This window comes from Vombatus ursinus, unplaced genomic scaffold (assembly GCF_900497805.2).
Source record: "Vombatus ursinus unplaced genomic scaffold, bare-nosed wombat genome assembly UNPS02014168.1, whole genome shotgun sequence".
NCBI classification, from domain to species: domain Eukaryota; kingdom Metazoa; phylum Chordata; class Mammalia; order Diprotodontia; family Vombatidae; genus Vombatus; species Vombatus ursinus.
In genome coordinates, this window is record NW_020953946.1 from 2,106,207 (window position 1) to 2,119,678 (window position 13,472).

A 13,472-nucleotide genomic window follows, 5' to 3' on the forward strand; every position below is an offset into this window, starting at 1 on the left:
TACCTCGCCGGGCCCCTGGGGAAGCCGAGCAGCCAATGCGCTCAGCCCCGCGCCCGGCTCCGTTCCCCCGCAGCTGCCCCCGAGGTGGTTGGACGCTGCTGCCTCCTCGGGAGGCCCCGGGGCCGCCCGTGCCCTCGTCCGCTCGGCCTGCGGGGCCGCCCCGCCCTCCTCCGTTTGACCTCGTGTTCCCCCCCCCCCCCGAAATCACCCCCTACTCCCAGGCCGGCGCCCAGGCGGTGCGTGTGAGGAGGAGGGGAAGGGGCAGGGGTCGTGGCTGTGAACAGCCTTTAGTTTAGACAGGCCGGCCTCCGTCCTCGGAGCCGGAAAAAGCGGGTGCAGGTGGTAGCAGTGCTGGTGGTGGAGAAAGAGGAGGAAGGGGGACCAGGGGAAAGGAAAGAAAAAACAACAATAAGAGCAAGTAAAAGACAAACAAAAATGCCAACTGGCAAAGTTCTGCAGCCAGTGCTAAAGATGAAAGTGGACGAGTTGTTCCTGTGCTGGTTGAGTGAGACCAACACGCAAGTGATGCTCAAGGACTGCTTGAAAAGAATCAAGAATACTGAGAGGATAGACATTGGTAGTGGAAGTACCGGGGACAGTGAGCCTTTCTTGACCACTAAAATCGCAAACTCCAAGCAAAACATATTAGATAATCTGATGGCTCCCCTGGTGACACCTTCCAGTCTTTCTTGTGCGTCCACTGCACTGCCCCTGGGTACTTCAACTAGTTCCAGAAGTGGGCCACATGTTCGGGGCACTCGTAGATCTACAGGGACAAGAGTAGTAAGTTTTTCTTCTTAAAACATTTCCTAAATGACAAAATGCAGAGGCTCATTCATTTATTTGGTTTGCAGATTTGATGTGTGACTTTGAATCCGTGATTTCCATTGGTTGAGGTTGCGGGAGTTAAGTCTGACGTAAACAAGAAAAATGGAATTGGAAATTTGTTTTCAAGCAAGAGTCTAAATTTCTGAGAGGCGATTTGAGTGGATTTTGTTACTGATAACATTCATAGCCCGATTATTCTTAATTGGGAGTTTTAATATGCATGGAATTGCTCTCTATCATTCATTCATTTCTCAAGTTAGGTGTTAATTGTTTTCATGAGAATAAACTACTGTGTATATAGTTCGGCCGAAGAAGGTAGAGATTTTCCTTACCTTGACAGAATGTTGAACATACAGTAACTAAATTTTCTGAGTATTTTGTTAGTTTTATACTCTTATTTTGTAAATAGTATGGTCTCTACTGTTTTGTAATATGTATAGAAATAATTTGTCGTTTTCGAGTTATCTAAACAGTGCTCTATTTTTTGAATGTTTTCTTTAAACGTCAAAGAAAATGTATGATTTAATACGAAAGCACTGTTTCTACGGTATTTCTAAAGCTGCAAAATTAAGTTACAGCCTACAATTGAGCATTATGTTTCATTATCATAGTTTTATAATGTGGCGTTGAGTTACCATAAGTAGTGGAATTAGACGCTGAGTAAAAAAAAAAGTCTCCTCAGCAGAAGTATTCCTGACAATAAAGAAATGGATAGTTTTACCCATTCTTCAAAGAAAAGTTGTCAGTCATTGGTTACCATTAAATTCAGCAGATTTTCATGTAGGTATCCAGTCCAACCAGCATCCAACTACACACAAGGTTAGGAAGGGAGAACACAAAGACAAAAAGATACTGGAAAAAATAATTTTGAAGGAATATCAGAAAAAAAAATATGGAATCATAGAATTTGAGAGATGGAAGATTTCTTCTATCTCTAATCCAACCATCTTATTTTACTGATAAGGAAACCAAGCTCTAGAGAGGCAGTTACCTGCCTGAGAAAACTCATTTGGGATGAGAGCCCAGAAATAGTTTCTTTAATAGTGGCAGATTTTCCCCAGGTAATAGAATATGTTTCACCATTTGAATTCTAATCCTCATGTGTTTCCACTTACCTCAGTTGTGTCAAGAATTTTGAAAACGAAATTTATTTTAATCTTTAATTAAAAAAATAAACGTGCTTTATAGCACAAGTACAGAAGGGAAAGCCATATCACACAGTGATAGTACGTCTTAAAGTGGTTGGACATCATTGTCCTCTACTAATTATAATTCATATTTGTATAATACTGAAAGGTTTGGGGCAGCTAGGTGGCGCAGTGGATAGAGCACTGGCCCTGAAGTCAGGAGGACCAGAGTTCAAATTCGGAGTCAGACCAAACACTTGACACTTACTGGCTGTGTGACCCTGGGCAAGTCACTTAACCCAAATTGCCTAAAAATTAAAAAAAAAAAATACTTCAAGGTTTGCAAAGCACTTTCTTCCCAATCACTCGGTTTAATAGATAGTGCAAATATTCCTATTTTACAGATGAAAACACAGAGAATTTAAATGACTTGCCCACAGTTACACAATAAGTGGCAGAGCCAGGCTCAGACTTAAGTGTTGTGAGTTAGAGTCCAATGTTGTTTTCACTACACAGTTCCATCTTTGATAGAAGTAGTGTTTTAAATTCATCTGATAGTGGTTTGCAGGATGGAAGAAAGAGAAAAAGAACATTTAAAAACGAATTTATTTCAGATGGAAGATAACTAATGACTAAACTAGTAGCTGCTATGAGAAAAAAAGGTAAGAAAGGTAGAGAAGTTCAGAAAAAAGTCAATAGTAGCTGATATGGTGTGGTATGTTAGGGAAAAATCAAAGAATGCTAATTGAATTTTGAGTCTGGGTAACTGGGGAAATGATGGTGACATTAATACAAATAGTGGTAACTAGTTTTGGGGGAGAAGAAATCAGAAAATCATATATCTAGAAAGAAGGAACCTCAGAGACCATCTAGCTAAGCCCCACATTTTACAAATTAGGAAACTGAGACCCAGAGGGGTTGTGACCTACCTTCCAGTGATTGCATAAGCTTTAAACAGCTCCAGATTCTTGTCAGAAAGAGATGTAAAAACTTTAACTTCAAGAATATTGTAGTAAGAAATTATTGTCAGTAAACAATATATTTTGTAAACTCTTTTCAAACAAAGTTCTAGAAAGTGCATGAAGATAAGCTTTAAGAAGAATTTACAGTCTTGGAGTTGGAGGTGGGTTGGAAAATGCAAAGAAAGAGAGAATGTTTCAGATAAACTCTAATATAGTAAACATCTCTCCCACTTCCATGTATATCCTTTGGTAAATGGGAAATATAGCCAGTGTGAATAATGAATTCCCTAAAGAGGTTGCATGGTCAAACTTACAATTATGTAAAATGTGGTGATTTGTTCCATCCCAATGGAAATAGGCAGTACAAATTCAAATAATACAACACTAAAGGAGAATTCGTAATTAGTACCAATTACAACATAGCTGTATTTATACACAAACGTAAGATTTTATGTAAATAAAGCAGCCATATGGCAAAGTCAATTTTATCTCAGCTTATTTTCCTTCTCCCGTATAGAGCACTTCCATTCCAAGCAGCCTTACCCTATGTAATAATATGGAGAAAGCCAGTGTGCTGAAAAAATACATCACATTCTGTTTCAAAACAAAATACAGATAGCAGGTTTTGGTTATCTGTATTCAGTTTTCTTCCCATTCACACAATAGAGAAAGATTATAGTTTCAAGTAGGGGTTATTGCTGTATTCCTTAAGCTTTCCTTCTATAAGATCTCAATGCTTTTTACTTTTTCTTTTTTTACTTGACCTGTGAAATCAGGTGCTTGATAATTGTTCATTGATTGATGGATTCATCGGTATAGGTGACTGATAATGAAGAACTTCAATGTCTTCCCTGCAACTTACAGGCTTGTGGTAGGGGTTCTTAACTTTAAGTGTCATTGACTCCTTTGGGAGTCTGGTGAAGCCTGTGGACACCTTCTCAGAATAATGTTTGTTGCCTATGTTTATAATTTTAAAAAGCGCTAAATTTCAGTTAGAGATTAAGTGGAATAAAAATGCAATTTTTTTTTATCCAAATTGATACCTATCCACAGTTCTAATCCCAGGTTAAAAACCTTTGACTTTGAGATTAACCAGCCTCAAAAAATTCAAGAAGCGTTCTTTGATTTTACTCTAACATACCAAAACAGTTACTACTGATTTTTTTTTTCCTGAATGACTTCTCTACTTTTCTTATCTTTTTTTTTCTCATTGCAGCTACCGTTTAGTCATTAATTATTTTGCATCTGAACTAAATGAAATGAAATCTTGTGATTTCTGACTCTGAGGCTCACCCTATCCACTATGTCCTGCTGCCATTTCATTTACTTTATTGTACAAAATTTCTCAGTTTTGAAAGAAAAATCATACAATGAATGGCACAGGTGTCTACAGCTGGCTTATTTGACATGTCAAATATCCTTTCATGGAACTGTCTGAACATTTACTATCAAGTTAAGTTATTATCTCAGAACATTGACTGCACTTTTAAAAAGTATTAGAGGGAAAGACTTTAACTGGCATTATTTCTCTTTACTTCTTCACAGAAGAAACTGTTACTGGGATAAAAAGATTAAGGTTCAGGCAATTAGTACCTTAACCAGCAGTTGTACCTCCTTTCTCATTTTGGCCTTTGTAAAAGAGATGTCTACTTACAGGTTCAGGTGGTAGTGTGGTTCAGTTTGTTGAGTCAAATTTGTTTTTTAAACTTATTGTTTTATAAAAGAAAAACAGCTATGTGTTAGAAATGTTTATATTCTTTGCATAAATTACTTTTATTGCTTTATTTTTTTCCAATTACATGTAAAAACAATTTTTAACATTCATCTTTTAAAAATTTGAGTTCCAAATCCTCTCCTCCTATCTCCTCCCTGAGACAGTAAGCAATTTAATATAAGTTATACAGGTACAATTATGCAAAACATTTCCATGTTAGTCGTGAAAGAAGACAGACCAACACTCCTCCCCCTAACCTCACCACATGGTGAAAAACTAATAGGCTTCAGTCTGTATTCAGATTCCCACAAGTTTGTTCTCTGGGGATGGATAGCATTTTTCATCATAAGTCCTTTGGAATTGTCTTAGGTCATTATTTTTGCTGAGAATAGTTAATTTATTCACAACTGATCATCCTTATATTGCTGTTACTATGTAGAATGTTCTGGTTCTTCTCACTTCACTTTGAATCAGTTCATGTAAATCTTTCCAGGTTTTTATGAAATTATCCTGCTTGTCATTTCTTATGGCACAATAATATTCCATCTCATTCATATACTACAACATGTTCGGCCATTCCCCAGTTGATGGACATCCTCTCAATTTCCACTTCTTTGCCACCACAAAAAGACCTGTTATAAATATTTTTGTACATGTGGATCCTTTTCCCTTTTTTATGATCTCTCTGTGATACAGACCTAGAAGTGGTATTGCTGGATCAAAGGGTATGCACAGTTTTATAGCCTTTTGGGCGTGGGTCCAAATTGCTCTTCAGAATGATTGGATCAGTTCACAACTCCACCAGTGGTGCATTAGTGTCCCAATTTTCCCATATCCCCTCCAACATTTATTATTTTCCTATCCTGTCATATTAGCCAATGTGATAGGTTTGAGGTGGTATTTCAGAGTGGTTTTAATTTGCATTTCTTTAGTCAGTAATGATTTAGAGGATTTTTTCTTATAACTGTAGATAGCTTTGATTTTTTTGTTTGAAAATGGCCTGTTCATGCGCTTTGACCATTTATCAATTAGGGAATGACTTGTATTCTTATAAATTTGATTTCATTCTCTATATATTTAAGAAATGAGGCTTTTATTGGGGAAATTTGCTGTAAAATTTTTTTTCCCAGTTTTTTGCTTTCCTTCTACTTCTTGATTGCATTTGGTTTTGTTTGTGCAAAACCTTTTAAATTTAATATAATAAAAATTATCCATTTTATATCTCATAATACTGTCTATCTCTTGTTTGGTCATAAATTCTTTTCTTCTTCATAGATCTGACAGGTATAAGGTTAAGGGTATCATCCTTTATGCTTAAATCATGTGCCCATTTTGACATTATATTGATATGGTGTAAGATGTTGGTCTCTACCAGGGGTGGAGAACCTGTGGCCTTGAGACCACATGTGGCTCTCTGTGTCCTCAAGTGCGGCCCATTGACTGAATGCAGACCTCACAGAACAGTTTGCATTTGGTCAAAGGGTCGTATTTGAGGACCTAGAGGGCTACATGTGGCCTTGAGGCCACAGGTTCTCCACCCCTGGTCAGTACTTAGTTTCTGCCATATGTTTTCTAGTTTTCCTAGCAGTTTTTGTGAAATAGTGAGTTCTTCTTGGGTCTTTGGGTTTATCAAACACTAGACTGCTTTTGTGTAACTAATCTAGTCCACTGATCCACCACTATATTTCTTAGCCAGTATCAGATCGTATTAATGATGACTGCTTTGTAATATAGTTTGAAATATGGTACTACGAGGGCACCTTCCTTCATGTTACTTTTTTTTTTTATTAATTCCTTTGATATTCTTGACCTTTGTTCTTCCAGATGAACTTTGTTATTTTTTCTAGCTCTATAAAATAATTTTTTGGTAGTTTGATTGGTGTGGCACTGAATAAGTAAATTAATTTAGGTAGAATTGTCATTTTTATTATATCAGCTCAGCCTACCCATGAGCAATTGATATTTTTCTAGTTGTTTAGATCTGACTTTGTATTAAAAGTGTTTTGTAATTAGGTTCATGTAGTTGCTGGGTTTGTCTTAGCAGGTAGACTCCCAAGTATTTTATATTGCCTACAGTTACTTTAAATGGATTCTCTTTCTCTTGCTGCTGGGCTTTGTTGGTGATGTACATAAATGCTGATGATTTATGTGGGTTTATTTTATATCTTGAAACTTTGCTAAAGTTGTTAATTATTTCAAGTAGTTTTTTAATTGATTTTCTGGGCTTCTCTAAGTATACCATCATATCATCTACAAAGAGTGATAGTTTTGTTTCCTTGTTACCTATTTTAATTCCTTCAGTTTCTTTTTCTTCTTTTATTAGTGTAGCTAACATTTCTAGTAAAATATTGAATAATAGTGTTGATAATGGGCATCCTTGCTTCACCCCAGATCTTACTGGAAAGGTTTCTATCTTAACCCCATTACGTAATGTTTACTGATGGCTTTACATAGATGCTACTTATCATTTTAAAGGAAGCTCCATTTATTCTTATGCTCTCTGAAGTTTTTATTAGGAATGAATGTTGTCTTTTGTCAAAAACTTTTTCTTCATCTGTTGAGATAATCATATTATTTCTGTTGGTTTTGTTATTGATATGGTTGATTATGCTGATAGTTTTCTTAATATTGAGCCAGCCCTGCATTCCTGGTATATATCCCACCTGGTCACAGTGTATGATCCTTGTGATATATTGCTGTAATGTCCTTGTTAGTATTTTATTTAAAAGTTTTCCATCAATGTTCATTAGGGAAATTGGTCTATAGTTTTATTTCTCTGTTTTCACTTTTCCTGGTTTAGGTATCAGCAGCATATTTTATCATAAAAGGAATTTGGTAAGACTTTCGTTGCCTGTTTTTCTAGTAGTTTATATAGTATTGGGATTAATTGTTCTTTAAATGTTTGGTAGAATACTTGTGAATCCATCTGCCCCGGGTATTTTTTCTTAAGAAGGTCACTGATGGCTTATTCAAGTTCTTTTTCTGAGATGGGGTTATTTAAATATTCTATTTCCTCTTCTATTAATCTGGGCAATTTATATTTTTGAAAATATTCATCCACTTTGCTTGGACTGTCAGATTTATTAGCATATAATTGGGCAAAATAGCTCCTAATAATTGCTTTAATTTCCCCTTCATTGGTAGTGAACGTGGACTTCCACTCAATTTCCACTTTCCATTGTTGATACTGATAATTTGCTTTTCTTCTTCCTTTTTTTAAAATCAAATTAACTAATGGTTTATCTATTTTGTTGGGGTTTTTTTTCATAAAACTAACTTCTAATTTTATTTATTAGTTCAACAGCTTTCTGACTTTCAATTTTTATTAGTCTCTCCTTTGATTTTCATAATTTCCAATTTGGTCTTTAATTGGGGATTTTTAATTTGTTGGTTTTTTAGTTGCATGCCCAGGTCATTTATCTGTTTTTCTGTTTTATTGATGTAACCATTTAGAGATATAAATTTTCCCCTAAGTACTGCTTTGATTGCATCTCATGAATTTCGGTATATTGTTTCATTATTGTCATTCTCTTTAGTAAAAATATTGAGTATTTCTATGATTTTTTCTTTGACCCACTCATTCTTTGGGATTAGATTATTTAGTTTCCAATTAATTTTTAATCTATCTTTCCATGGCCCTGTATTGAATGCAATTTTTATTGCATTGTGATCTAAAAAAGATACGTTTAATATTTCTGCCTTTCTTCATTTGGTTGTGAGGTTTATATACCCTAATGCATGGTCAGTTTTTGTGTAGTTGCTTTGTACCATGGAGAAAAATGTATAGTCCTTTCTATCCCCATTCAGTTCAAGAGGTCTGTTATATCTAACTTTTCTAAAATTCTATTCACCTCCTTTCTTGTTTATTTCTTGGTTAAATTTATCTAGTTCTGAGAGGGGAAGGTTGGGGACCCTCACTAGCTCAGTTTTACTATCAATTTTCTCCTGTAACTCATTTAACTTCTCCTTTACAAATTTGGATGCTCTACCATTTGGTGCATATGTATTTAGTATTGATATTACTTCATAGTCTATGGTAACTTTTAGCAAGATGTAGTTTCCTTCCTTATGTCTTTTAATTAGATCTATTTTTGCTTTTGCTTTGTCTGAGATCATAATTGCTACCTCTGCTTTTTTTACTTCAACTGAAGCATAATAGATTCTGCTTCATCCCATTGTTGTTGTTTGTCCTTCGTTCAGCTCACACTTGTGCCCTCTGTCTGTGTATATACCTTCTGGCCTAATGATGATAAAGTTCTTAAGAGTTACAAGTATCTTTCTTTGTAGGGATCTCATCTTAACCTTTTTGAATCCCTTATATTTTTTCTTTCTTTTTTTACCTTTTTATGCTTTACTTGAGTCTTGTATTTGAAAATTGGATTTTCTGTTCAGTTCTGGTCTTTTCATCAGAAATGATTGAAAGTCTTCTATTTCATTGAACTCAATTTTTCTGGGTAGGTGATTCTTGGTGGTAATCCTAGCTCCTTTCCCTTCCAGAATATCAAGTCCTCCCATCCATATTAATGTAGAAGCTGCTAAACCCTGTGTAATCCTGACTATGGCTTTACAATATTTGTATTGTTTCTTTCTGACTGCTTGCAGTATTTTCTCCTTGACCTGGGAGCTCTGAAATTTGATTATAATATTCCTGGGAGTTTTCATTTTAGGATTTCTTTCAGGAGGTGATCAATGGATTCTTTCAGTTTCTATTCTGTCCTCTTGTTCTAGATTATCTGTCTATTATCTATATTATTAGGGTAGTTTTCATTGATAATTTCTTGAAATACGATGTCCAGGCTATTTTCCTTTTGGGTCTTGGCTTTCAGGTGGTCTAATAATTCTTTAAATTATCTCTCATGCATCTATTTTCCAGGTGATTTCTTTTTCTAATGAGAAATTTCACATTTTCTATTTTTTTATTCTTTTGACTTTGTTTCTTGCTGTTTCGTAGTCATTAGTTTCTGCTGCCCAAGAATAAATTTTAAGGAGTTATTTCCTTCATTGAGCTTTTTTTAACTTCCTTTTCCATTTGGCCCATTCTACTTTTTAAGGAGTCATTTTCTTCAGTAGATTTTTGTACCTCCTTTCCCTTTAGCCAGTTCTATTTTTTAAGGAGTTTTCTTCAGCGAATTTTTGCACACTTTTTTTTTTTGTGGTTCCTTTACCAAGCTGTTGGCTCTTTTTTCATGCTTCTGTTGCATCACTATTATTTCATTTCTTAATTTTTCTTCTGTCTCTCTCCTTTAATGTTTAAAATCCTTTTTGACCTCTTCCAGGAGTTCTTTGTGGGCCTGAGACCAATTCACACTTTTCTTTGAGGCTTCACATGTAGATGTTTTTAGCATTGTTGTCCTCTTCCGTATTTGTGTTTTGAACTTCCCTGTTGCTATAGTAGCCTTGTTCATGTTGGTTTGTTTGGTTTTTTTGTTTGTTCTTTGCTCATTTTCCAGCCTATTTTGTGGTTTTTAAAATTGGGCTTTGCTTTTTGGGTACAAGGGGCATTGTTCTAAGCTTCTTATGCCACGGGCAGGAGACCTCACAGCTGTCTTGATGTTCAGGGGGCACAGGGTCTTGTAGGTGGCCTGCTACATTGGGGGACATGGGGCCTTGTAAGCTGACCAGCTGAGCTGAGGGTGTGGGGACTAGCCACTGGTCTTCTGTGCCAAGAGGTCAGGGCCTCACTGCTAGCCTGCTGCCCAGGGGCCTGACCTGTACTTGGGCAGGCAGCCTCACTGCTGGCTTGCTAGAGCAAGGACTACTGCTGGCTTGCCTGGAAGCTACCTGCCCTGGACTGCACTTCCTTTTTACCTGAGTGAGGCCTTTCCTGCCAATTTTCTAAGTTGTCCTGGGCTGGAAAATTGTTTTATCCTATCCTTTTATTGGTTCTGCTGCTCCAGAATTTGTTTTGAGGTGTTATTTTATACTTGCGTGGAGGTGAATTTGGAAGAGTTCGGGCAGGTCCTGCCTTAGTCTGCCAGTTTGGCTCTAACTTTCTCTATGTAAATTCTTAAAATAACGTGCTTAACAAAATTATAGGTCTTTTATAGCTTCTAGGGAGCACCACTTCCTGACTATTCCAAATGCGTGTCTACTAAATCCATCTGCCTTATAAAGAAAGCATAAATATTTGTTTGTATACTAATTTATAGCTCAAAACTGCTTTATTTTGAAAGTATGTGTCAAATTTCAATATAGAACGGGAACTTTTTCATAAGTAGAACATTCTATTTGAAATCTTTGTTTTGTAGTGATAGATATTACCAAGTTGAGTTAACATGCAAAAAATCAAAATGAAACCCAAACCATTTCATAGAAGGCCTTTAAAAAGAACTTTTGCTTAATTTTATTGATCACCTGAAAATTTATACTTCCTCACTAAATATAGTAAAGGATTCCAAAGGAATAGGAAAAGTCTCGATTATATGGTGTTTGTCAGTCCTTTTTAAAAAGGACTGACAAACAAAAAGGCAAATTTTATTAACAGATTTAGAAAAAGTTCAAAATAACAGAATTTGATGCAAATTATTGATCTAAAAATATTTAGAGTGCTTTTGTCCCATTGGAATCCTATCTGATGCTAATTCATGTTTAGGTAAATTAATATTTAATATGTAGAAATGGATTATTAATATTTCAGAATTTTTTTTTAATAGAAGACTATAACTAGCTATGATGGTTGCATGATCAATGTTCTTATTGCCTGCAGGAAATGTTTATTGCAGGTCAGTCAGGTACATATTGTTCTGAGGCCCAGAGGGTTAGATTTGGTCCAAATTGTTCTTCATGTTGACCCCTAGAAATGCCAAACCTTGTGAAGCTTGGGCATTAAAAAAGGAGGGGGAAGGTTATGATAGGAAAATACATTAAATACTAATTAAACTAATGTCAAAACATACCTGACATTGTCCACCTGAGGGTATTGGAGAAGAGGCAGGATTGAGTTTAAGTGAAGAAGACAAAAATCAGTCAGCTCTAAAGTAGGAGGTGATGGGAGAATAGCTGGCAGCTCAGAACTTGCTGAACAGAATTGTGTTAAGGTAGAATGGGCTTAAGTTCTTAGAAAAGGGGTTCATAATCTATTTTTTTTGTGTCATGGGTCCTTTTATCAATCTGGTGGGTAAAGCCTATAGACCCCTTCCTCAGAATAATGTTTTATATGCATAAAATAAAATACACAAGATTATAAAAGGAAACCAATTCCATTGAAATACAGCATCAATATATATTTTAAAACATGTTTACAGACCCCCAGGTTAAGAACTTCTGTCTTAGAAGAAGCTTGGGTAGTAGCCCCTGCTTATAATAGCTTGAGAATATTTGCTACTAGAGCAAGGTTAGCCCTTAGTTTATCCCATGCATAAAAACATGTTACTTTTTGTGCAAATAAAGAAACCTCAGAGAGTCATTCCTCATAGTTGCCCTAACACAATTAAATCAGGTTTACTTTAAAGATTGCCTTTATAGTATGGTTTCAGAGCCCCACTTCTCCCAATTCTCTTCCCTCCCCATCAGAATCCTTCAGGGCACAAAAATTAAGCCAATTTGATAAAACATTGCCAAGGTAGGTTAACACATAAACAGAAACATTGAAGTCTAATCTTTTGTCGTTGTTGAGTTGTTTCAGTTGTTGAAGGAGTCAGTGACTCCAGATTTTCTAGCCTGAGTGACCAAGAGGATAGACAGAAATATTTCATTTATGGCTATGTATTCTCAGAGCCTGGTACATAACCTCAAGAAACACTTGTTGATTGATTGAAGTGGAGAAGTTAGAAAGGAGGCTTAGGCATTATAGGCAAGATGTTATATTAAATCCATTCAGTCTAGTTAAGTTGTTTGAGGTGTCAATGAAACATTCATGTGAACTGCCAGAAAGATATAGGTTTTGATGTCAGAAGATTAGTTGTCATAGAACTAGCATTTTCTTGACTCAGTGTCCCTGAGTTCTCTGTTTTTCTTGAACCTCCCTGCCCTTACCCTGACCCGTGCTGCTCCCATGCAGCCTGATTGGCTACAGTTTCCCTGACTCATCTTCCTGGTCTCAGGAACATCCCAGCTTCATGTAGTTGGACCTGTGACACTCAATGGTTGCCTAAGACCACCAAAGTCACTATACTTTGATGATGTGTTGGCTATGCCATCTATTTCTAGATGGAAATGAGGAGGGTCTGTATCCCAAGAAGGAAGTGCCACTGTATTGTTTCTGTAGATCCTTGCTGTGTTTGAACAAAGTAAACCTCCTTTGTTCAATGACTGATGGAGTGCCTCATTTCATCCCAGCATCAAACCCACTCTAAGAGGGCCCTGAGATTAAAGCACTCTACTACATAACTTGTGTCTGGAGCTTTAAATTTGGGAGTCATCTGCATCAAGGACTTGAGGTTTTGTTTGTTAGTGTGAGGAGAATGGCCTCCACTTACATAAGCCTAGACCTTGTAGAAGGGCTTTTGAAGCCAAGTCTTCCTGTCTCCAAGTTCAGTACACTCTCTATTGATCTATACTATCTTAAAGCCGGTGGTTTTATCTATAAAAAATTAGTATTGAAGACAGACCAGAGGTGATAGATTGGAAAAGGATTGAGGCAGGTCACAATGAAGTTTTTACATATGTTGTCTTAATCCTCATGTTAACCCTATGAGGTAGGTGCTATGGGTATTATTTTTAAAGATGTGGTGGTTGCCACTACCCTGTGCTGCCATAAAATTACTTCATGGTCTCACAAAGTGCATTACATATGTTATCTTATCATTCTATAACAAGTAAAAACCTTTACAAAATATATATTACCAGGATACAATAGCCGTATTATTTTCTGGATTCTTAGCCCAACACTAACTTACGGAC

At 36.3% G+C, this 13,472-nt stretch overlaps 1 protein-coding gene across 2 annotated transcripts in view; it reads left to right on the plus strand.

The window, feature by feature from the left end:
• Window positions 1–235: 235 nt before the first annotated feature.
• Window positions 236–13,472, plus strand: part of PPP2R3B (protein phosphatase 2 regulatory subunit B''beta) — a 113,095-nt gene continuing 99,858 nt past the window's right edge. For both annotated transcript variants that reach the window (XM_027859458.1, XM_027859459.1), the window contains exon 1: window positions 236–783. In XM_027859458.1, coding sequence (XP_027715259.1) covers window positions 436–783 — 348 coding nt within the window. In that variant the 5' untranslated portion in view covers window positions 236–435. The remainder of the gene's footprint in view (window positions 784–13,472) is intronic.